The 25833-nt window shown below is 45.6% G+C and overlaps 1 protein-coding gene across 1 annotated transcript in view; it reads left to right on the plus strand.

Annotated features, from left to right (window-relative positions):
* kmt2a (lysine (K)-specific methyltransferase 2A) overlaps window positions 1-25833 on the plus strand; it is a gene marked incomplete at its 5' end in the record, with an annotated part of 41523 nt that overhangs the window by 8549 nt on the left and 7141 nt on the right. Inside the window, 27 exon segments of the mRNA XM_083913463.1 lie at window positions 2515-2587; window positions 2696-6069; window positions 6824-7001; window positions 7900-8128; window positions 8267-8970; window positions 9070-9143; window positions 9303-9542; window positions 9635-9781; window positions 11815-11913; window positions 12211-12331; window positions 12683-12796; window positions 12995-13179; window positions 13439-13615; window positions 14075-14185; window positions 14435-14508; window positions 17114-17328; window positions 17417-17511; window positions 17594-17731; window positions 17831-17989; window positions 18472-18583; window positions 18681-18759; window positions 18897-19057; window positions 19166-19312; window positions 19468-22165; window positions 22268-24847; window positions 25422-25490; window positions 25568-25794. Coding sequence (XP_083769589.1) covers window positions 2515-2587; window positions 2696-6069; window positions 6824-7001; window positions 7900-8128; window positions 8267-8970; window positions 9070-9143; window positions 9303-9542; window positions 9635-9781; window positions 11815-11913; window positions 12211-12331; window positions 12683-12796; window positions 12995-13179; window positions 13439-13615; window positions 14075-14185; window positions 14435-14508; window positions 17114-17328; window positions 17417-17511; window positions 17594-17731; window positions 17831-17989; window positions 18472-18583; window positions 18681-18759; window positions 18897-19057; window positions 19166-19312; window positions 19468-22165; window positions 22268-24847; window positions 25422-25490; window positions 25568-25794 — 12580 coding nt within the window.

Consider the following 25833-nt stretch of genomic DNA (forward strand, 5'->3'; position numbering starts at 1 on the left):
GAGGAGTGGAGGATGCTCAGATCAGTATTGCCTGCCAGAATAAACAGCACTATTGACTGTCTGTTATTGTTGTTTGTTTATATGTAGAACAGATGAGAGAGACCATTTTGTAGCACATTAGTGATTTTAATATTAGTGTGCATGTTCCAGACACATTACATATCAGTTATTCTCATTGCAATGTGTGTAACTAGCTGGTGCAAATCAGTTTGCATGTGCACACCCTTGCGTGGACTATACTTGGATAGCAGCTGCTTTACAAACTGGGCCAACGAGACCTCAACTGCATCCCCAAACACTGCTATAAATAAACATGATGAAATGACATGCTCACCTCCACTCTTAAACACGCTGATTGCAAGAAGTAGTGGCATGGATCAGGATACTGAAGATGTTAATCATCCTCTAGTGATTTCTCTGTGTCACATCTCAAAGCTTCACTGAGGCAAGAGAGGATTGATGCACATTTTGTACATGTCACTATTGCATCCATCCTTCCTTGAACCATCACCATCACCATCATCAAAATGAAGTCACAAACAAGATTAACACATACTTACGTCAGTAGTTTAATAGGGGACATATCAAGTGCAATTAGTGATGTTTGCTTGTATTTATTTCTGTAATATAGTAAGTTTTTGTGCAAGAACATGGCACTTCTTTGGTTTCGTCTGTTTAATCTGCCAGGATAGGTTCGTGTGTGTTTTTTGACACATTATTAGACCCGGTACCTGACAGGTGGATGATGAGTTTTTGTTGGTGTTCCTTCAATATGTTTTATTGCACTTGTTTTGGGGTATAATAACACCTTCAGTAAGTTCCCAGTGGAAGAATGGGACGCATGGCGCATGTGATGCAGTTGTGCCATAGAGTTATAGGGAACATGGTCATATTGTCAAAATATAGTATAATCTCGCCAACTATTTGATGAATGATCTGGATGAAATGTGGCATAGACCTTCATGGTGCCTAGAGGATTACTCTTAATGTCTTTGGAAATGCCCTTTAATTTAACGTAACTGAGGGGCCAAACATTTCCTTCAGTTCAGGAAAAAACTTGTGAAAAATGTCCTGTCAGCTTCAGCTTTCTTGGAGATAAATCATTATGTTAGCATGGTAACATGGGAAGTGATTCAAAAGGGGTTTTTATATAGAAAATGTGTCACATTTACGGCCAGGCAAAGGCTGCAATTTGACGTACTTTCTATGTAAAACCGATGTGTAATATTCCTCTTTTCCCAAAAGATGGCTTCCTGGGATAGGCGTAAGCATGTGACGCGACGTGAAGCACAAAGTTGACAGTGACGTAAAACATATGATCAGTAGAAGTTAGCCCCATGACACCAGTGTCATTTTCAAAACCGTTCGGCGGTCGATATTTGCGGTCTTTCCTTTCTGTGATAAGCTGTTTCATGCTTTTTAAAACTCAGTTAAGGTCATTGACTACACCGCCCAAGTTACGCTTATGCTGCCAAGCCGCATCAACTGTTTTTACATGGAAATCGAGCCACCGATATGTGTAGGGTGCTAAACCAGGCCGGCAATATACCTCGGTTTGTCTGAATTTGCGGGCCGTGAAAAAGGCCAAACTACTGTGTTACTGTCCAGTGTAAAAACACCTATACTAACACATACAAACAAATGAATATTCTAGGGGACATTAGGGTTATATAAGCAAAGTAACATGTTACTGTGCTAATCATACATGTGCTAAACTTGTGTAACAACATCCAACTGTAGGCTTGTTAGCATGCTAGATTGTTCAAATTCAGCTAAAAGCACAGCTGACTGTAAATACTTCTCAGGCTGTCAAAGATGAGACAGATGACAGTTTTGGCTGAAGATAGACAGTATTACTGAGTCTGATAAGCTCCATCTGAGATTTTCACTGTACATTGGATATACCCTTTACATTAAGGCAACATCATGTTACTTTCCTTTGTAGCCACCCTCAAGCCTCAAGCCACATGCATTTTTTACCTCACTAGTGCAAAGGACATAAGCTGATATGAAATGAGCATTAAAGCCTTACAAGGTAGCTCACATGGTTATAGAATGTAGGCCTCTTTTTCTTTTGTGTCTTTGCTCTGGTTGTCGTTCTCGCTGTCTGTATGACCCACCACCTTAGCATTTTACTGTTCCCTCAGGGAGCATGAACGCAGTGCAATGTGTTAGTCACCCAGTAAGATTTGGTTGTTTGCAATTCAAACTGCCTGTTGTGGTTTGAGCCTTCTCCAACTGTAGGCATATCCTCCCAAAAGCCAGAGAATAATGAGAGAACCAGAGTATGCCAGCAGGCGAAAGTGAGATTGAGGACATCATCATAGCCTGTAGCCTGGTCTTCATCTTAGTCTGACTTCAAAAATGTTGCACATCTAGGCCAACTGACAATTGTGTACCATGATAATTGCTATGAATTTGACCTTTTTACCACCATAGCTTATTCCATGTATATTATCATTACAAAAATTATACGGTCACAAAACATTTATACGTTTTCTCTTTTTTTTGTAGGAAGAAGCATTTGGAGGATTTGGACCACAGGCTGAGCAAAAAAGAATACAGAGTCCTTCAACAACCCCTTCAGGTAAAGTAACTCCCTACTGGTCTATCAGGGACCTTACTGTTGTCTCAATATACTTGTACTTACTGTACATGTACATCTAATGCTTACATGCTTACTCTCTTTTATCAGTGGGCCCACCCACACAGGAGAAGAAGCCTAGAGGCCGCCCCCCACGGGCCCTGATTGCCCAGAAAGCGGCTGCTCCCTCCTCCCTTCCCTCCCCCACACAGGCGAAACCTGAGGGCCCTGAAAGGCCAGCTGAAAAGGTGAAAAGGCTGCCTGGGAGGCCACCTGGCACCGGGGAAAAGAGGAGAGGTCGACCCCCATCTTCAAGTAGCAAGAAAGCTTGGAGTACAGGCAGCCATGCAGCAGGGGAGGACAGTAGGCAGGTTGGGTCTGAGTTTGGCATGGACACAGAGGAGGAAAAGGACAGAAAGGGTGCCAAGAGGACGCCACTGGGCTCTGCTCAACCCCATGATACAGAGGAAAAGCTTCCCAAAGGTGGGCGGGGTGAATCCAAAGTAAGCAAGCTGAAGAGGCTGAGAGCTACTAAACTTGTCCCTCTCAAGTCACGGCTCAAAACTATGCCTGGTGTACCCAGGCGCAGACGTGGGCGGCCACCCTCAGCTGAGCGTCTAAAAGCTGAGGCGGCAGCTGCTGCTGCTGCCGCTGCTGCTGCACATCTGTCTACCTCCATTGAATGTGGGGATGGGAAACATAAGGTCTTTAGGGTCAGAGGGGGGGATAGAGGCACAGAACCACACACTGCTCAGCAGCCAATGCCCATGGACGGTGCTGAGGTCCAGGACACTTCCAATCCACCTGCCTCCCCGTCTCCCTCCAAGCCAGGCAGGACAGTGGGCCTCAGAAAGAGCCCTCGCCATAGAAAGCCTGTCAGGATTGTCCCATCTTCTAAACGCACTGATGCAACCATCGCTAAACAGCTGCTGCAGCGCGCTAAGAAAGGAGCGCAGAAGCGACTGGAGAAAGAAGCTGTAGCCATCGGGGGTAATGGGGCAGGAACCGTTGACGCAGGCATCAGGAAGACCCAACTGAAGAACATCAGGCAGTTCATCATGCCTGTGGTCAGCACTGTCTCCCTTCGCATCATCAAAACCCCAAAGCGCTTCATTGAAGATGAGGGCAGCTTTGGAACTCCCCCACCTCATATGAAGATAGCGCGGTTAACGGAAACAACCCCCTCATCTGTCTCCACATCTGCCCAGCCCACCTCCACCTCCACCTGCTCCTCTTCCCCATCTCCTGTACTAGTCTCCTCTACACCTGCGGTTACTAGCACTGGCACCACTGCACCGATTGACTCCCTCCCCCCTCCTCCACCTCCTGCCCCCATCCCCAGTGTTCCATCAACAGCTGCCAGTCTGCTCAACAGCAACACCAGCAACGCCGCCAACGGACGATTTAGCAGTAGCGCGGCGTCTTGCGGCTCAAGTGCTGTGTCGCAGCATTCCTCCCAGCTCTCCTCTGCAGAGTCTTCCAGGTCCAGCAGCCCCAGCTTGGATGACTCATCGTGCGACTCCCAGGCTTCTGAGGCCACACATGCTTTGTCAGAGCCAGAGGATCACTCTCCGTCCTCGCAGGGAGAGAGGGAGGCCAACTTGTTACACAGCTCACAGCCTCCTTCTCCTCCCTCTGAGCCAGAGCACCGGTTGGCAGAGAGGAGTCGGCGAGGCCGGAGAGAACAGGGGGTCGGTCGGGGGAGTCAGAGTCAGCGAGCGAGAGAGACTCTCACCACTGGGGCAAAAAAACCTATCATCAGCCCACCAACAGGAGTGCTGATGTCCTCCTCTACACTTGTAAATTCCCAGCAAGCCTCTTCCACAGCCTCCTCCTCTTCTTCACCTCCACCACCCCCTCTCCTCACCCCTCCACAGCCTCCCCAGTCAGCTTCATCCAATACAGCTGCTATCAGTGAACACCACTCTCAGTCTCCCTGGATTACTCACCCCATCCCTCCATTCCTGTCTGGACCATCCGTGCTGTCCAGCTTGTCAGACAAACGAAGCCGCTCAATTCTAAGAGAGCCCACCTTCCGCTGGACGTCACTGTCTCACCCTGAACAGCAGTACTTTTCCTCAGCCAAATATGCCAAGGAGGGCCTCATACGCAAGCCCGTATTTGACAACTTCCGTCCTCCCCCTCTCACAGCTGAAGACGTGGGGCTGTTGCCCCAAGGTGTGAGTGGAGCAGGGGGAGCTGCTCCAGTCGTGTTTCCTGCACCAGGCAGCGGAGCAGGAACAGGAACTCGTCTGTTCGCCCCTCTTCACCAACATACCCACCACCAACACCCTTCGTCATCCCGCTTTGATGCGCCACACCAGAAGCGCAGCCCGTTACTTCGCGCTCCACGGTTTACACCCAGCGAGGCCCACTCTCGGATATTTGAGTCTGTTACCTTGCAGTCATCTTCTGGAAGCAGCCCTGGCTCTCTTTCCCCGCACCAGACGTCCTCTGGCTCCAGCAGAACGTCACGGCGCAGGAGACGACTGGTGTCAGGAACAGTACGGGGCCATCCGAGGTCTCCTTCCCACTCAATGACCAGACGCAGCAGCCAAGGAGGAGGCCCGATGTCTATGGGAAAAGGCTCCTCTGAGATGTCTGTGCTGACAGGCTCTGTCTCCTGTAGTAACCCCAGCTCTTTGCCGGGGGTATCTGCAAGTCCACTAGCCACTAGTGCCTTAACTCCTCCTTTCAGCACCTTCTCCACAGTATCCATGGGTCTGGCCCCACAAGGAACACCTGATAGCAGAAGAGGGGCTGCTGGAAACCCACCTCCTTTGTCAACCACATCATCCACTTCTTCCCCACTTTTCCCTCTCTTTCCTTCCAGTGCCCAGGACACAGGTAGAGGAGCTGGGAAAGGAAGTAAAGAAAAAAGCTTGTCAGCTCCTCAAGAACCTGGTCCAAAGGAAAAAGAAAGGGATTCTGAGAAAAACAGAGAGAAAGAGAAGGAAAATAAGAGGGAAGGAAGGAAGGATTTGGAGAAAAGAAGTAAGATTTCTACACCAGATGGTTCCCCCAATGCATCTTCCAGCCTGTTTAATGTGGATGGGAGGGACTCAGAAGATGCTCTTTTATATATTGCTCAAAAAAAGGCTCCAGGGAGAAAAAAATCAGCGTCACTTGACATGGTTCCTGACACTGCTTCCTCAGAGGTGCGTGTGCCCCACTCCACTGTTCCCACGTCCACTGCTAAAGGACGTCTATCTAAGAAAGGCAGACCATCCGAGAAAGGAGCAGAGATGGAGGATGGGGAAAAGGAGAAAGAGAAACAAAGTGCTCCTAGCCAGCAGACACTAGGCCTTCCAGGGCAGCCAGGCAGACAACAGCTCCCTGTCTCCTCTCTTGGACCAGTGTTGGAACAAGCAGAGAAACAGCCTGTGACTGACAAGCGGGTAGTTGGACTACTGAAGAAGGCCAAAGCCCAACTCTTTGAGATAAAGAAGAGTAAGCTGAAGCCTGCAGAGCAGACGAAGGGCCAGGTCAGTTTTTCTGTACGTGTTTTTGCCGTCATAGTTATTGTGTCTCTTCAACAAAGCTTCTCTGTTTTCCTCATTCTCATCATATAGCCACAAGCAAGTGCCTTTTACATGATGATATGAATATTTGTTATAAATAGAAATCTGTGTTTGTACTTCAAGTGAAACTTGATAATAGGAAAGTCCCACAGAGGTTGTTACTCAAGGGGAATTCAGTTAGCCTCATACATTATGCAAAAAGCAGCGCTGACTGTTCTTTTGAAAGTATTTTCCAGGATATACTTCTCTGTTCTTCTACGGTTAATCTAAACATTAGATGCTTAGTGGCAGACATTGCACATTTTTCGAGAAAATAAAAATTCCCTGTCCTATTTGAACACATCATAGACTAGGCCTAGTATTGACACTCCTCTTCTGCTACCTCACCTCACCTCATCATCATCATCATCATTATTATTGAACACTGTGCAGAGATTTATGCAACAGCAACAACAAATTAAATAGAATATGATAGAATAGAATAGAATTACTTTAATGATCCCAGACTGGGAAATTATTTTGTAACAGCAGTAGTGGGTCAGCAAATAAACACTTTGTACATAACATAAATAGAATTGAAGGGTAGCATCTTAAAATGTCAGCTTTTTGCATTGTACGTTTGTGGTGGTGTATGATTGTCTTGAGTATTTTGATAATTTTATGAAGTGTACTTCAAATATGTGTTTCACTATTTGTGGTGATGTGTTCTTGGGAGCAGGGTCAAGAAAGTGACTCGTCAGAGGCCTCAGTACGTGGTCCACGCATCAAGCATGTATGTCGCCGTGCAGCTGTGGCTCTTGGCCGTAATCGGGCAGTTTTCCCCGATGACATGCCCACACTTAGTGCCTTGCCGTGGGAGGAGAGAGAGAAGATCCTATCTTCCATGGGGAACGATGGTGAGTCACAATCAATTTACCTCTAATTTGACCTGCATTTGGATTACGACCTCTTGGCTGTCACACTTACACTTGGGTTTTAACCTAACAATTGGTTAGCACCACTGCTAGACATAGATGCTAGGTATGTTTGGTCAGGGTCATGTGTTTCCAGGTTCAATGTAAAGCACTCTGATGGACTTACAGGACAGGCTGAGCGTTTGTGATAGAATTTATGATAGAACATCTGTGAGTCCTGAAAAAGTTTTGTAGCATGTGATGATGACAGACTAATTACAAGAGCAGAGGAATCCAGTCATCAGTGAGAACACAAGTTCACAGAGAAGTGGTGATAGAACAGGCAGAGTTTGGCTGCTCCGCTCCTGTTATTTTAACTGCTTTGATGCCCTGTTGGAACATGTGAATTTTTGCAGGGCCTGAAGATCTGATGTAAGTGACATATCAATAGTTCAGTATTATCATTCCCATGTTTGCCTGGTTATATAATCTGAGCGCAAATGTATTTTATTATTTGTGACATAGTGAATGTACTTTATTATTATGTATTTTAAATTTCCATTGGCAGCTATGGGCTGAGAAAAAAAGCATAAAAGCTTAGTTTCTGACCAGCTTTATTTAGATGTTGCCAAATTTTGAGCTGTCAACAGAAACGGTGTACACTAGAGAAGATTGTTGAACATATTAGATTGACACTGGAATGCTGGTATTTAAGGCAATATATGTCATATGTAATGCGCCTTAATCCAGTGTTTACATTTGTTAAATTATTGGCTAAATCTGTTCAGTTTTTTCTCTAATATTGTAAATTTGTAATGCCTAAATGTGCTTAACAACACTTTTTTCGCTGTGCCTTTTATGCCACTGTGTGTCAGTAATGATGTTATATATCTTCTTACAGACAAGTCATCAGTAGCAGGCTCAGAGGAGGCAGAGCCTCAGTCTCCCCCCATAAAGCCACGGGAGACACGGCAAAAGGCTGTTCAAGAAGCTCCTCCCAAGAAGGGGCGTCGGTCTCGGCGCTGTGGCCAATGCTCAGGCTGTCAAGTTCCAGAAGATTGTGGTGTCTGTACCAACTGTCTAGACAAGCCTAAATTTGGAGGACGAAATATTAAAAAGCAGTGCTGCAAGTGAGTCTTAGTTGATGAGCTGTTTGTCTCAATAGAATAGTGTAGATGTTAAGCAAGTCTTGAATAACATTTCATAACAAATCTGTGTTTAATTAAATTTATAAGAAATTAAAGATTTAATTTTTTCACTGTCTACAGGATGAGAAAGTGTCAGAACTTGCAGTGGATGCCCTCAAAGATGTTTCTTCAGAAGCAAGGCAAAGGCAAGAAAGACAAGAAAAAGAGCAAGTTGTCTGAGAAGAAAGAGGGTCTCAATCCGGTAAAAGGACCGATCTCGGAGTCTGGCCCTAAACCCACTCCTGCGCCACCAAAGGAGGAGCCTCTCCGCAAAAAGAGCGAAACTCCTCCGCTCAAGTTGGGAGAGGAAAAGTCACGACAGCAGCCATTGTCGAAGCAATCATCCCCAGCCCTCACATCTTCCCCTGCCCCAGTCGAACCCCCTCTAGGGCCCAGCACAGTCACAGCCCAGACTCAGTCTCCAGCCCCGACACCAGATGCCAAACAGCACTCAGTCACAAGCAGTGTTAACAGTAAGAAGGGACAAAAACCACAGCAGTCTGTACCACCCTCTTCCTCCTCGTCCTCCTCGTCCTCCTCTTCCACTTCATCTTCTTCTTCATCCTCATCGTCTTCCTCCCCGTCATCCTCGGCCCAGAATTCCCCCTCTCAGTCGACTCAATCTCATCAACTGACACAGCAGCAGCAGCAACAACGGACTATTACAAGTCAGGCACCTTCAAAAAAAGATGCTTCGCCCAAGATTCCTCTGAGCGAGCCCAAGAAGAAGCCCCAGCAGCATTCATCACAACAGCAGAGCTCATCACCAACCATTGCAGATACAGGTTAATTAAAAAAAAGGCCCTTATTAAAGTTTTAATAAAATATAGTTTATACTTAACATCATTCTAATTTGAATGTTACGTCCTTTCTCTTTTTCATAGTTGAATCAAAACAGCTGAAGAAGCCAACTTCTCGCTCTGTTCCTGCATCTCCTAAACAGAGACCAAAAGACAAGGTAAGAAGTAGTCACACTGTGAGCTTTATCCAATAACTTTTATTTTTTTCATTTCCACATAACTCTCATCAAATACGTTGAATGCTCGCTGTACGGATCACGTATCATTTCTGATATTCACCCTCCTCTATCACTCTCCTCTTGTCTGATAAACGCAAGAAGCCTCTGACCACTAAACCCCCAGGCAGCAGTACTTTAAACTGGCTAAGCACTCCCTCGACTAGGGGCCAGGCGAAGTCCAGAGCGCCCTGCGACGGAGTGCATCGTATCAGAGTGGATTTCAAAAGGGACCATGATGTAGAGAAGGTGTGGGAGGCTGGCGGCCTCAGCCTGCTCACCTCTGTGCCTGTCACGCCCCGGGTGCTCTGCTTCTTATGTGCAAGCAGTGGAAATGTTGAGGTAAAAAAAAATGGTCATTGTCTTGAAAACTTTGCTCAAGAAATTCCTGTCAGTGCAATGGTTAAATCCCCTCTCTTTCTCTGTGTCTGTAGTTTGTCTTCTGCCAGGTATGCTGTGAACCGTTCCATCTATTTTGCCTGGGGGAATCAGAGCGCCCACTCCAGGAGCAGTTTGAAAACTGGTGTTGTCGAAGATGCAGGTTCTGCCAGGCCTGTGGACGCCAGCACCAGAAAACTAAAGTAAGCCATTCAGTACAGTTCTGTTGATTTTAAAGTTGTACACAAACGAAGCTTAGTGCAGGGTGACAGTGTGTAAAAAGGCTGAAGAATCTTCCCTAGAAAGAAGTCTTCTATCCTTGCCAGCAGAGAGCACTTAATCAGCTTCTTGGATTCCTGCCATGATTGTATTATTTAACTCAAGTCCTGTGGAAAATGTGCATGGCATGAGCCTTTTACGGTTGTCATTTTAGGATTATATATGAACATATTTGTTCTATGCAACACAATCTTAACGCCTGTTGGATAGTTTTTTCCTGTTGTTACATGTTAAAAAGTTCTATAGATGTGGCTATTAAACATCGGGCAGCAGATGATCTGAATGCTAAGAAATGGATTTCAAGAAACAAATCTCGACCTAAAGGGCATTACGTCATTTATTAGCTTGCATTGCTTACATACATATTGACATGCTAGCAGACAGTCTTCTTCTTCTTCCCTGCCTTTGCTGATGCATTGTTGAGTTACTCGGTACGGCACAACCACCAGTGGAATAGTGTGAAACCACTGGCAGGAATGTGTATTGACCTGCATGCAGATTCAAGTGCACCCACACTGAATAATATTGATCTATAGCGCTTCAAGTGTCCAAAAACTCCACAGGGTCCCTTTTAATGCACCTTATGGCCAAAATACATGGGCTGCTTACACAGCGCAACATGGCTGTCATGAGATGCCCACTTCACAGCTCAGCTCTTTTTTTGCGTGGCTCGTCTATTTTGCGCTCTCGTTGCGCGGCAACATGGTCCTTAAAAAGATTAAAACTACATAGAACTGTGTAAAGAACAAGTACAATCTGTTTTAAAATGATTCAAATACATACCTCATTGTACCAAGTACAGTGAAGCTTGCAGAAGCCTCACACTATCGAGTCTGAGTAACAGGTTAAAAAAAAAAACTGCTGCGGCCCGCCTATGTACGCTGCGCTTCTGTTACCCATTTAATTTTTATTGTTTGATATTAAGCACAGTTTAATTGCTAGACAAATAGAGAGAAAATCTCATGAAACAGTTGATGGCTTTTTTTAGTATGCATGTATCGCTCTTAGTTTGCATATGGGAAAGAAAATGCTGTGTGTGTTGTAAAGCTAATGGTGTTGACCCAAAGCCACAGGAATAACTTGACTGCTGCCACTTATTGTAAGTGTCTGTCCACAAAATCTGCCCAGCTGTATACAATTCACACTAAAGCTATGTCATTATGCCTTTGATAATGATGTTGATACATAAAGCCCACTATGAATATGCCCCTCAATAAACTCAGGCTAGCGCTGCAGTTAAATCCCCGAATACAATTTTAGATCCTCTTTAGAACACACTGTAATGTAGCATCCAACTGGTTCATTAAGTGATAGATTTCAAAACAACTCTGATTGGCTAAGGTGAATATTACCATAACAGGTTAAAAGCAGGTGACACATTTATAATATTATTACTTATTTACTGTGAACACAGCTGTGTTGTTGGTTGGGCATGAACATTTTAATGTTGCCTCTTTTAAGATTCCCCCCAAAGCAATTTAAGTCAAAAGCAACAGGACTTGGTTATTTGTCTAGGAAGACGTTTCACCTCTCATCCAAGAGGCTTCATCAGTTCATGTACGCATCTGACCAGGCTGGGACTGGTCCAACTAACTGGTGTGGAGATCCAGGTATTTAACCTCTGTGAGGGCGTTCACAAGGCCGATGACGTCACTGGAACCCTTTGTGCTCCAAATGCCATTGGAATGACGGCCGTTGGTTGGAAGTTGGTTTCGACTTTGTTAGTGCTCTACTGGGTTATAACGACAGTCGTTGAAGTCACTGGAGGCTTTTGTGAACAGTTGGTCTTTGAGGTTAGATTGTTTAATCTCCTGGGAAGGGATGAAAGGGCAGCATTGTAAATTGGAGATAAGTGGTGTCTTAGACCTCCTCCTCTATTTAGCGATGGTTTCTCTACTTTTACATTACATTGAAGATTGAATTAATCTCTTCTCACTTTTGGCTTCTGTCACTGTAGCAGCAGCTGCTAGAGTGCGATAAGTGCCGTAACAGCTATCACCCGGAGTGCCTGGGTCCCAACCACCCTACCAGACCCACCAAGAAGAAGAGAGTCTGGGTATGGATACACACCACTCCACTTCATCCTCACCTTTTATTTAACTGTAACGGTTTCACCAGTGCCTGACCAAACTTTAGCATTATGCTCACACATTTTTCTCATACCTCTCATTTTGTTCACACATTTTTCCAGCCTCTCACAACAGTGATACTTACATTCATGGGATCCTCTGACAGGCAGCATCTATGAAAACATTTTACTTCTCTCACAGTGTCACTTTCACACCATTCCTGCTATTTACACAACTGCTTGCAAGTTGCTGCCATGTACTAACCACCTTGTTTTTTTTTTTAGGTGTGCACCAAGTGTGTGCGTTGTAAGAGTTGTGGAGCCACTAAACCTGGAAAGTCGTGGGATGCCCAGTGGTCACATGACTTCTCTATGTGTCACGACTGTGCCAAGCTCTTCGCTAAAGGTAAATGACAAGTATGTGGAGCCAAAAATGCTGTTAACTGTCCAGAAGTCAGTTCATATACAACACTGGTATTCTTTCTGACTTTCCAAGAGAGAAGAGAAGGATTTCTAAAAGGTCCCATATTGTAAAAATGGAGTCTTTTAATTTATTTATTATAAAGCAGGTTGAGGTGCTATATAGATGCTTTGAAAGTGTCAAAATGCTCAATCCACAGAGAAATACACACAACCTTTAAGAATCTGACCTGCATTTTGAAGACTTCATCAGCAACTTGAAGAAGGTGACAGCTATTAAAAAGATTACATTTGAGTGGTCTAAATCCAATGTACCTGCTACCATCTTCTCTCTCAGGAAACTTCTGCCCACTGTGTGATAAGTGCTATGATGATGATGACTATGACAGCAAGATGATGGAGTGTGGCCGTTGCAACCATTGGGTTCATGCCAAGTGTGAGAACCTGACAGGTATTTAAACACAAGTTTCCTGTATGTACTTTATTACTAGACTGCTGTTTAGTGTTCAGCAGCACTTGTTGCACTTCATTTGTCTCGTCAGTGTCTGTGCAGCTGACTGACAGGCCGTCCTGTGTGTCGTGCTGATGAGATGCTGAAAGACCTGATAATGGGAGCTGTAATGACCTGTCATCTTTGGCTGTCCCCTAGATGAAATGTACGAGCTGCTATCGAAGCTGCCTGAGAGTGTTGCCTACACGTGCACCAAATGTACCGAACGCCATCCGGCCGAGTGGAGGACGGCATTGGAGAGGGAGTTTCAAGGATGCGTTCGCCATGTCCTCACTGCACTGCTCAACTCACGCACATCCTCACACCTGCTACGCTACAGACAGGTTAGATACACATGCTGCTGCTTCTTCTTCTTGTGTTGTTTAAGAACAAATTGCTGTTTTAAATTATAGTATAATTTGACTTTCATTCATTCCTTTAGTAGCGGTGTACTTGACCCTATTATAGTGCTTCACAGAATACAGAATCAACACCGATGGATTCACAGATATATTCAGTTACAAACAGCTAAAGCAGTAACCACAGCTAAATTAACATAATAGGGAGAACTTTACTTACCGAAACACTCTGGCTTTGGAGCAGGCGGTGAAGCCTCCGGAGTTGAACCCAGAGACAGAGGAGAGTCTTCCATCCCGTCGTTCCCCAGAAGGCCCAGATCCTCCAGTTCTAACAGAAGTCCCCCCCACACTTCCAGGTGACTTCCCTCCAGACCTGGAGACTATTGAGAAAAAGATGGATCAAGGTCACTACAATTCAGTGGTAAGTATCTTTTGAGCGGAACTGTCTGACAAACTGTGCCTGGTGCAGTTTCAAAGACCATGTGACAGTTGTGTTGTCCTCTATACTTAATCTGTGTGTGTATTGCATTGTACTGTTCATTTATTAGAGGACAGGAGCATCTATGCAAGCATACCACCTGTACAAATTTCTGAACATGAGAAAATCTGTTTGTCTAATTTGTCAGGGATTGATGGTGTGGGTTGGTCCAGTTGTCATCACAAGCTCTGGCAAAGCAGTCTGTATTTAAAAAATGCTTTAAAGCATTTTTTGTAGTAGATTTCCATATTGTGTGTGTGTCCCCATGTCTTGAATCCGTGGTCAGGCCTGTGCCTTATAACTGTAAATCAACATAGACAGCTACGGCAGTGCTCATAATCACTCCACTGTTTTTACAATCACTCTGTGTGTGTGTTTGTCTGTTCCTAATTTGTCTCTCAGCTGGAGTTCAGTGATGACATTGCACGAATCATTCAGACGGCCATCAACAGTGACGGCGGCCAGCCTGAGAGCAGGAAAGCCAACAGCATGGTCAAGTCTTTCTTCATTCGGGTAATAACCTCAAATCAACTCTGCTTCGAATGGATCATAGCAGTCCTGTCAGCAGCACTGAATACACCAGAAGTGCAGTTCAGAAGTACTCTCAAATCACCAAATGACAGGACAATTGTCAATCAATACTATTTTGATACACACACTGATTTACACACATGCTCACAAACACACGATTGAGGCTTTTGAAGATTAAAAAAATATTTTCTTTATCCTCTTGTTGGCTTAATCAAATGTTTTCTGTTTCAGCAAATGGACCGAATCTTCCCGTGGTTCAAAGTGAAAGAGTCCAGGCTCTGGGAAAGGCAAAAAGTCTCTGCCAAGTGAGTGTCTATTGCACCGTAGTCAGTACAAGAGGTTGTGTGGATTACGTAGTGTTCAATGTACAGTATCCAACTGTTTTCACAGTATCACAGTACTGTTATGTAAGCCATCACTTGGGTTTACCAGTTGGTTTTAGATCACTTTTACAGTGGTGATGCAATTATTTTATGTTTTTTTTTTTAATTAAGTAGATTTTTCTACTTGCTGTAGCTGTTTGCATATCAATTTTATTGTCATTTAAAGGGTTCTGGACAAGAAGTTAGAATGAAAGCTCAAACTGATATGATCAAAGTCTTGTAGTAAGAGTTATGTATGTAATTATAGAGACGAAAATTGAAATTTAATACTCCTGTAATGCGAACCCGTCCAATGAGTTGGTGAAGAACTGCAGTTTTCGAGAACTGCAGGTCTATAATTATTGAAATGAGGAGTAAGATGTGGTTTCTCTGGGAGAAGATGTACCGTCATCTGTAAAGCGTAAGAAACCAAAAAGCAGTGAACTAATATTTATGAAACGTGTGGGCTGACTCTAACAACAACCTTTGAGTAAAATGAGTGACTAAAGAGATATGTTGCTGATTTAAATCCAGCTCTGTGTCATAGCAGTGTGACCACTGTACAGATGGACAGTGTTTGGCTTCTCTCCGTGGCCACAGCGCACAGAACATTGAAGCATAGGAAGTCCTATAAGAGCCTGCTGAGATTTTCTGGATGATGTAACATGCTTTGTTTAGAATCATCCGAATCCTTTGACTGTCCGTGGATGGGATTTCCACCACTGAGGGACGCAAAACACCATTCATCCGCACTTAAGAAATTGGTAACTGAGTGGTGTAGATCAATGAGGTGGTTTTCTTTCAACATGCCTTATCACAAAACAATGACTGTAATTAAAGGTACCAGTTAAGATTTAAAGCTGCAGTAATGAAATTTATTCCACAGTTTCTCTGTTTTAATGAGCCCACTGGACAGCTTAGGAGTCGAAGTAAGTGGGCAATAGATGACTAGAGCCCCATACACTTAGAATCACACTGAGAAGATGAAGTCAACATCTATATTGTTATGTGCCCTCTTTATTGATTGATATTGATCAATGAAATCATCTCCACTTAGCTGTAGTTAGTTCAGTTTGTCTGAACATGTGAGCAGTTACCTCAAACTTATCTAATTATTAGTGCACATGCTTTCACATCATCGATTAATAATTAAATGATCGTATTGAATAATTGATGCTGTTTACAGAGATGACAGGCGTATAATTTGACATGTTATAGAGAATAACTGGCACTGTGAACGTTTCACTTTGTAATTGAATCATATAGTTTTACTGCTTTGCACGTTGGAGTCTTTTACACACACACACACACACACACACACACACACACACACATACATACTCATTCACTAACTCTCTCTCTCAGCCACTGGCTCACTTTATTTAGATATCGGCTTTCCCAGACCTTTTACTCTACCCGTCCTCTAGGCATTGTGGGAGGCAAAACGTAATCGTGTCACATTTCACTTAAAGGCTCTTTGAACATATTTGTGGTCCAGTTATGGTTTAGTTGTCAGTTTCGTCTGTTGCATTATGTTTCACAGGAAACCAACAATCCATCCAGTGGATCCTGAGGTCATCATGGGATGGATGCCTGTTTAGTTGTCTCTGCTGTTTTATTAACTATGAGACATCACATCACACCAGTTACTCAGCCTTGCTTTGACTTGGCAAAAAAACGTAACTTGGCAGAGCTGCTTCATTATTTATTACTGCTTACATACTACTCAGACGACTTTCTACAGTATATGTTCTCGGGGTTGTGGGGGATCCTGATATGATCACAGCAATGCACATAATCTGTATGATAGTTTTGGGGGATTAAACGCCCCTTTCACTGTATTATAATTGAGAAGGTGGATCAGTGACATTGGATTTTTGGGTTTAGTTTAATAAGACTACACAATAAATAAGGTCAGTAAATTCAGACCTGAGAACATATATTTACACCATCTCAGTCTGATTGTCCTTCCTGCTGTTTGTGATGTCTTTTTGCAGATATGAGTTTACAGTAATTGAGTAGATCTAACTAAGAGAAATATCTTATGTTGTAAAGATTAATAGTTAATCAATGGTGGAATGTACTTACACTCCATGCCATTTAAGGTAATACTCTTTAGCTAATACAATATTCTTAACTTGTTACAACGTCTTGTGCAAACAGTTATAATTATTTTTCTTCGAAATCCCAAGACTGTTTATCTACCTCGTCAAGATCAATGATCTATGACAAACCCACTCCACGCCACTGAAGCTGCCTTTCTATTAATCAGAGGTTTGACAGGTGATAAGTGTTGTTTTCATGGGAAAATTATCCCCATCACACTGACTTAACCCTGAATTGTGCTCTTGGAGTCTTTCATCTCCTTATGCTTCACTGAATTTATAAACCCACGTAATAACTTGTGTTGTTATTTTGAGGTTCTTTGAAGTTGATCTGTTGTTTACACCAGGGCTTTGGCAAACAATCATAACTTCACATTTTTTTTTACAATCATTGTTAGTACGTTATTTAATAATTCCTGTCTCTGTGTTCCGTTATTGCCCAGCAGTGGGCTTCTCCCAAATGCTGTGCTGCCTCCATCCCTGGACCACAACTACGCCCAGTGGCAGGAGAGACAGGAGCTTTCCCGCGCTGAGCTCCCCCACCTCATGAAAAAGATCATCCCAGCTCCTCGACCCAAGACCCCCGGTGAACCAGATTCTCCAGCCCCCCCTCCTCCTCTCCCTCCATCTCTACCCCCACCACCCCCACTCCTACATGGTAAGGCAATCGGCAGATGTATGTATGAATACTTACATGCACACTGATTTTGTCACTTACTGGTTTTCTTATAAATTCTTCTCTTTAGATCGTGAAGACAGCCCAGAGCTCCCTCTTCCGCCAGGTGTCAGTGATAACAGGCAATGTGTTCTGTGTCTGAAGTATGGAGACGAGAACACAAATGTGAGTCAGGAAACTGCTTGGACTCCCTTTAACACTCAAGAATGACTTTCTTTCACTTGTATAACATGCCTGTTCGTTTCAGGAGGGTGGCAGGTTGTTGTACATTGGTCAGAACGATTGGACCCATGTGAACTGCGCCCTGTGGTCTGCCGAGGTGTTTGAAGATGACGATGGCTCACTGAAGAATGTTCACATGGCTGTTCTAAGGGGAAAACAGCTGGTAAGACTCCTCCATCACAGGTTCCCACTCTATTTTCAAGGTTAATTTACTTGACAGACATTAACAACCTGTTGCACTTTTTATGCACTTTTTATTCAGCGTTGTGAGAAGTGTCAAAAACCAGGGGCCACAGTTGGCTGCTGCCTCACCTCCTGCACCAGCAACTACCACTTCATGTGCGCCCGCCAGTGCCACTGCGTCTTCCTGGAGGACAAGAAAGTCTATTGTCCAAAGCACAGGGACCTCATCAAGGGAGAAGTAAGAAAATCTTATGATTTACTATATAATCAAAGCCCATTAGGGCTGCCCCCTCTTAGTCCATTAAACGACTAATCAGTCCATTTGGTTTTAGTCAATTAGTCATTTTTTTATGCTGAATGACTTATTTCCAACAGACTTATGAGCACATACCTGGTAAATAGAACATTTGAAGTGGTGCTTTTGAATGATTATTTGTTGAGAAACTCCGTTTTACAGATCTTTCGATTAAATCAACTAATCTCTTAATTGACAAAATCATGTGAGTGTTAGTCGACTAAGATTTTCTTTAATCGTGGACAGTCCTAAAGCTCTTTAATACATTGAGATGGCTGCCACCTTTAAAGTAAGCTCATGTTTTTTAAACTTTGTCGGTAAATATTGTGTAAGTCTATTAGATGAACCATGCCCGGCTAGGAACTGTGACTTGATGTTGTTCATTTTATCTTCACCTTCCCTATGTTTGTGTATTTTTTCTCCAGATGGTGTCAGGGTTTGAGGTGACCCGGAGGATCCTAGTGGACCTGGAGGGCATGAGTCTCAGGAGGAAATGGCTGGCAGGACTGGAGCCTGAGAATGTCCACATGACGATAGGTAAGACGATTGCTGGTAAATGTTTGTGGATAAATGTCCATTTCTTTGACATACTCCCAGTGAGGCTGAAATTCTGATTTAAATACCCACATTGCAGGCTCCATGACCATTGATTGTTTGGGGATACTGACTGAACTCTCAGACTGCAAACGCAAACTTTTTCCTGTAGGATACCAGTGAGTTTTACCTTTTCATTTATCTGAAAGTCTTCTCTAGCTATTTTTAGTGCCACTAATATTATTCTGCCTTCAATTAAAGTACATTTGCTGGAGGAAATTGTAATTCCAACCTGAATAAATTATCTTCTCTCCAGGTGCTCAAGGGTGTACTGGAGTACTTTGGATGCTCGAAAGCGCTGTGTGTACACCTGTAGGATCCTAGTTTGTCACTCTCCACTGATAGAATCTGACCTGAAAAACATGATGGCTCCTGAGGAGAATCGCACAATAGCACACAGCCCACCTCCCATAGCAGGTAAACTACAGAATACAGCGACTTAAGTTCAGGATTTCGGTGTATTGCATATTTGCATTTGAGTAATGTCTTATACTAAACTGTGTTTTGTGTCAATTTCATGTCTAGACATTCCAGATCCATTTGAATCCCTAAGGCGCTCTGACACCCTTTCCCCCGCCAATACCCCCAAGCTCAGGGTTTACACCAGGAACCGACATCCTAGCTACCCTCCTTGTCAGCGCTCAATAGGCCCCAGGCCCATGCCCTCTCCAGGTATTACTAAGCATTCTTTTTTTTTTAGATAGAACTGTTTTTTGCAAGAATTTGGTTATAGAATCCCAGATAATTTTGATATTGTTTTGTAGAATTTCATTTTGATTATTGGCAGAGTAGCCTCCATTTCAATTTCCATGTCTTTCATTTTGTAGGAGGTACCTCTCAGCCCCAAAGCCATGAGATTGTGACAGTAGGAGACTCCTTGGCGAACCCCGGCATGCGGAATATTGACTCACGTCGCCACAGCTCCCCTTCTCTCTCTCCTCCCCCCCACCAGCTGAACAGACAGAGAGGGGTGACCTCCCTACCTCAGGCAGTGTCACGACCCCTTACCTCACCCCCTCCCCTTATCCCTTCCCCTGCAAGAGACCCTGAAAAGTCCAAACACCTCAGCAAAGACTCAGCAAAGAGTCCAGTCCAGAGAGATGATGAGAGAGGTAGACCATTCCCTACAGACAGAAACAGACAGCAACTATCCAGAGTCCAAGGCTTGAGAGATGCAGACAAGGGGAGGGTGTCGAGTCAAGACCAAGCTTATAAGGATTCTGACAAGCATAGATCATCCAGAGAACTTGGGCAAAAAGACTCTGACAAGGGTGAAATACCAGCCAAAGAACCAGAAAAGAGGAGACCGCTGAGTAAAGACTCGGGCCTAAAAGAATCTGAGAGGGGACGACCTCCAAGTAGAGATCCCTTAAGAAATTCAGAAAAGGGGAGACAAGTAAACAGAGACTCTGAGAAGGGAAGACAGGCAAGCAGAGATTCAAACAATAAAGAAACCGATAAAAACAAATCATCCTCTAGAGATGCTAGTTATAAGGATATGGACAAAGCTAGGTCTCTCAGTAAAGAAATCGGGCTTAGGGACTCTGAGAAGCATAGACAACATAGCAGGGCAACAGGAAAAGACTCAGGCCAAGGTAAAGACAGACCGTCTAGCAGAGACTCTGACAAGGGTAGACCTCCCTCTAGAGATTCCAATTGTAGAAGCACAGAGAAAAACAAAGACTCTGGCTCAGGGAAAGCTAGTAACCCCGGATGTCAGTCCAAACAGGCTGGAGGTGAGAGTAAGAGCCCCAGACTGGCACCTGCAGGCTCAGGTCAGTCGTCCCCTCCTGTGGGCACTGCTGTTCTCACCGGTCAGCAGAGAGGCGGCAGCACCAGGCAGACAGACAAGCAAGGGAAGCACGGAGGCAAAGACCAGGATGTTTCTGCAAGTTTGTTGCCTCGTCACCGGGCAACTCTCACCTCTAACACCACCCAGTCTAAGGACAAGTCCAGCTCAGGGAAGGAGAGTAGTAGTGGCACTGGAAATGCAAAGGACTCTGTTGTTGGGAAATCTGGCTCCCCACAGTCTTCATTTCAGAAGTCCAATTCACGGAAATCAAATGATTACTCATCAGGTCCAGCCACAGCGGCAGCAGTGGCGGCAGCAGCGGCGGCAGCGGCGGCAGCGGCAGCAGCGTCAGCTATGAAGCCCATGTGGCCTTCAAGGACACCGGCAGAAGATGACATTGTCAACCGAGGCTCCATGCACCTAGCCTCTTCAGCTGCAGCCTCAGCTGCCAAAGACAAACACCCCAAAGTTAAGACGTCAGGCAGCAGAGAGGTGTCCAAAGACCGTGAAAGAGAAAAGACTCTTCAAAACAGCAACAGCAGCAACAAAATTCCCCTTCTCAACAATAATAATAAAGCTACTGGCAGCACCAATGCACATGCTACAAACCCCAGCTCTCTTAACAGCAGCAATAGCAAAGCTCCAGTGCTTGGAAACAGCACCAAAGCGCATGGGAAGGCTCAGGGGGAGAAGCTTGAGAACCAGGGAGGGGACAGGTCATCCTCAAAGAGCAGAGAAAATTACTCCTGTCCTGAGAGGAAGAACAGCTCCAGTCTGGACAACTTACAGCAGTTGCAGCAGGGTGGTTTAGCTCCAGAGAAAGGAATGAAGGCCTCTTCTCAGTCCTACACCAAACCAACAACTAACCAGCTGCCATTGTCCTCTAGAGAGAAAAAAAGACCAGGTAAACCCCTGACTGTAACTCTACTAAAGACTGATAACACGACTGACCCTAATGGGACCAGTCTTGTTGGTGGTATTTCTTCCTCTTGTCCCACGACCACCACCTCCACTGTCTCTCCTGCAGGCCAGGGGACCCGTCGCTCTGTCCGCTCTGCTCTCTTCTCCTCGCCCTCTGCCAGCAGCAGTGACAGTTCTGAATCTGACACTCAGACTCCGACAGAGGACGACGATTTGCACAAGGAGCAATCGCTCAGCGAGCGCCGAGGCCACCACAGCCTCCTCACTCAAGGCACTGAGGAAGAGGGCGACGGCCCGGAAGATGACCACGATAGAGGCATGGATGATAAACATCACGAGGATGACAGTGACGGCTCAGGGTCGGCCAAGCGGCGCTACCCTCGACGCAGTGCCCGGGCACGGTCCAACATGTTTTTCGGCCTTACACCTTTCTACGGGGTGCGCTCGTACGGCGAAGAGGACCTTCCCTTCTATGGCGGCGGGGACGGAGCCGGGGCCGTGGTTAAGAGGAGGACCGGTGGTCGCAAGAAGTCAGCTGAGGGGCAGGTGGACGGAGCAGATGATATGAGCACCTCCTCTTCGTCAGGGGACAGTGGAGAGGATGACGATAGCGTGATGAAACAGAGGGGTAAAGACCCTTACTACTACAACTTCACGCGAACAATAATTAACCCTGGTGAGGGCCTTCCATCTATAGAAGGGATAGACCAGTGTCTGGGAAGAGGGTCTCAGCTGCAGCGCTTTCTAAAAGATGAGGAGCAGCAACAACAGAGGGCTCAAGGGAAAGCTGAAGAGGACATGCTGAGTGCTCTGTAAGTACACAGAATTATTTTGATGAGATAATTGTCTAGAATTTGTCCGTGTTTTTTTCCGTCTCTAACAATCTAACATATTGTCTGTACTGTGTTTGACAGGACCTTAGGCAAGCAGCGTATTGGCCAGCTCGATGGCATTGACGATGGCTCCGAGAGCGATACAAGTATCTCCACCACCAGCACCACAACCACTAAAGCTGCTTCCTCTTCCACGCCACATAAGAATACTCCTAAGAGAAGGGGTAGAGAAAGGCCGACTGAGAAACCTGACACTCATGACTCAAGCAAGGATGTTGACAACAGCGGTGGAGCCGTAGGCGGCAATACACGAGAAGGCAGAAAGAACCAGAAAGAAAACTGTCTTCCTCTAGGAGGCGGGGTAAAGTCCCAGCCGCAGAGTCAGAGTCAGGATCCTCTTGAGGCCCAGCTGTCTCTCAGCACAGACCTGCTTAAATCAGACTCTGACAACAACAACAGTGACGACTGTGGTAACATTTTGCCATCAGATATCATGGAGTTTGTCCTCAACACACCTTCCATGTCAATGCAGGCTCTGGGTCAGCAGTCTGAGCCGTCCTCCTCGGAGCTGCTCCTGGATGAGGGCTATGTTGGAGTGGATGTCAACCGGCCCAAAGACATTCTATTTGATGACTTTTCCCAGCAGCTGCCCAGTACTGAGAGTGGAGGTGTAGTGGAGAGTAATGTGAACAGCTCCATATCTGTAGAGGAGCCATATCTTCCTTTGGAGCTGCCTTCTGACCTCTCTGTCCTGACCACACGCAGTCCTTCTGTCAACACCAGTCAGAACCACACTTCTGGGAGTCTTATCTCAGAAACCTCAGACCGCACCATGCTGGGCTTGACCTCTGACCCAGAGACAAAGAGCGGGGACAAGAAAAGAGCAGGGCCAGGTGTGTCACCGTCGGAGAACCAGCATGATGCTACAACTTTGGGAAACAGGGACACACAGGGCACAGAGGGTCATATGACCCCTGAACAGTTTATTCCCAGCCCTGCCATTGGCCAAGCAGTCGAACCTCCTAGTAACCAGGATGTTCCCAGGAATACTGGGACCCCTGGTTTGCAAAGTTCACCTTCCCATCCTCTTCAGGGTCAGAAGTACCTCCCAGCATCAGCTGCAGGCAGCCCCAGCCCAGTTCCTGGCCCAGGACCATCCCAGGCTCAGGTTTCCAGCCCAGCAGTCATCAAACCAGGCCCTGACAAGCTCATCGTGGTCAATCAGCAGTTCCAGCCTCTCTATGTTCTTCAGACCGTCCCTAATGGTGTCGCTCAAAAGATTAGCGCCGCAGGAGTGATGGACACTAGCTCCTCAGCAGTACTGAGCTCTATGACACTTACCACAGGGTTGAATACTTTAACCACAGCCCAGCCAATATTTCCTGCTGGTGGTAAAGTCCTGGGTACCATGCCGCACCACTCCCAGATTCACACCTTTACAGGAGCCACACAGACAGGCTTCCAGACAGGAATCCCCAGCACCACCTCAGGGCTTATCATTGGGTTGCCCCACGACCAGCAGCAGATTCTGGTCTCAGAGGCTGGTCGGCCGCACGAGCTGGGTCACAGTGTTGCCATAGTGTCCAGTCCCTCCTCCCTCATTTCCTCCCCAACTATACTCGCCTCTGCTCACGGCAAGAAGAGGCCCATCTCTCGTCTTCAGCCAAGAAAAAGCAAAAAGCTGGCCCGCTCCCGTAGCCAGCCTACTCTGGCCCCGTCTGAAGCGGGCCCCGCCAACATGACCCTCATCAACCTGTCTTCCCCTCAGATTACTGCTAGCATCCCTGGACAATCTGGTGGCCTTGTTGAGTTAAGTACCCTCTCCACTCAGCGCAAGGTCCCAAATATTATTAAGAGACCAAAATCAGGTGGGGTTATGTACTTGGATCCCACTACCCTACTTCAGCAGAGAATTCCTGGTACTGCCCAGTCTGGTATCCTGGGCCACGATTCCTCCACCCACCTAATACCTTGCACAGTCTCTGGGCTCAACCCCAGTCAGTCAGTGCTGAATGTTGTGCCTGTGCCCCCTAGTGGTGCCACTGGCCTCCTTGCACCGGGATCGGTCTCTCTCTCCACCCCAGTCCTTAGCTCTACCGAGATCACAGGGCCAATTAGCAACCTCCTGTTCAAAGCAAGTCCACATGGCCTGGGCTTGTCAGATCAGCCGATGGTCCTTCAATCAGCAGGAGCTCCTCTGATGTCACAGCTCACCTCCTCTGTGCAGACATCTATAGCCAGCAGCATCTGCGTCCTGCCATCCCAACAGTCTATAAGCATGGCTGTCAACCAGCAAGGAGAGACAGAAGTTAGTAATGTCCATTTACAGCACCGGTCTCTTAACACAGCCCAGACTGTGGAGTCCAATCCAAACACCACTGTTACTGTAGCCACTCCTCTAAGCCCTGCCAAGGGACGGGTTGTTGGAGTGTTCACCCAAACACAAACCTCCGCACACTCCCAGAGCAGGAGAACAACTCCCATTTCCAGATCACCAGAACAAAGGCCGCCTAACTCCACCACTCCAGGAGCAGAAAAGGGCAAACAGAAAACAAAGAGGAGCAGGCAGAGTTCAGACATAACCAGTACAAAGAAGCTCAAGGCCTCTCAAGCAGAGGAGCATCACAGCAACCCTGCAGGACGACATCACTCAAACCCAAGGTGAGGCGGTTATTATTTTGGTTTATACACATTTACGTGACTATATGGGAAGAATTAGCCCTAATGGTATTGAGAATAATTAATGGTATTGAGAATGAGAACTGTATTATCTGGGTTTTTTTTACATTTCTATATGTTTATAACATTAAAAGAAGAAATACGGGCCCCTCGGTACCTCACTTTATAGATTGGGGGGCCCGTATACAAAAAGATTAAGTCCTTCACCCAACCGTTGGCCCTTTGCTGCATGTTATCCCCCCTCTCCCCCTTTCCCGTCTATCTTAAGCTGTACCAGTTAGGGTCAAAAGTAATGTTTTCCCAGATGTATTAATCGCAAGTAGTCAAAAAGTAAATCCATAGAAGAAAATATACAATCTTCTTGCTGTGGCCCTTTTCTATCATTCAGCTTAAATAATTAATACAAAATAAGATTATTTATGCAAAATTATGTTTTCAGTTGTTGTGCTATAATATATATTATATATTGATATACTGCTATAACCCCCAATTGTTTTCTAAAGTACTTTGCATAAAATATAATCCCATTTTGAACCTCTCTTATCTTTGCAAGCAGTTACAAAGAGCTGAGCTCCCCTGAACCCATGGACACAGGCAAGCCCCCGGACAAGGCAACCAACAAGGGGTATGAAGTCAAAAATGCGGCCTATTTCCATACTGACTAAGTAACAGAGTTCTAATGCTTGCCTCAAATCTTTCCAGTGTGCTTGGCAAAAAGAAGACATCTGAAGGTTCTGTTTTGCCGGGGAAAGTAGTGGGGAAAGACAAACCATCTGCAGCTGGGGGAGCAGGGTCTCTTCCTGTGGCTTCACCACCCGACCAAGACGGCAACAGCAGGGATACCGGCCTGGATAGCAAACCCAAGAAGGGCATCATCTTTGAAATCTGCAGTGAGGACGGCTTCCACATCCGCTGTGAGAGTATCGAAGGTGAAAGAAAACAACCTCATCTTAACCGCATTTGTTATA

This window comes from Echiichthys vipera (assembly GCF_963691815.1).
Source record: "Echiichthys vipera genome assembly, chromosome: 5".
Taxonomy (NCBI): domain Eukaryota; kingdom Metazoa; phylum Chordata; class Actinopteri; order Perciformes; family Trachinidae; genus Echiichthys; species Echiichthys vipera.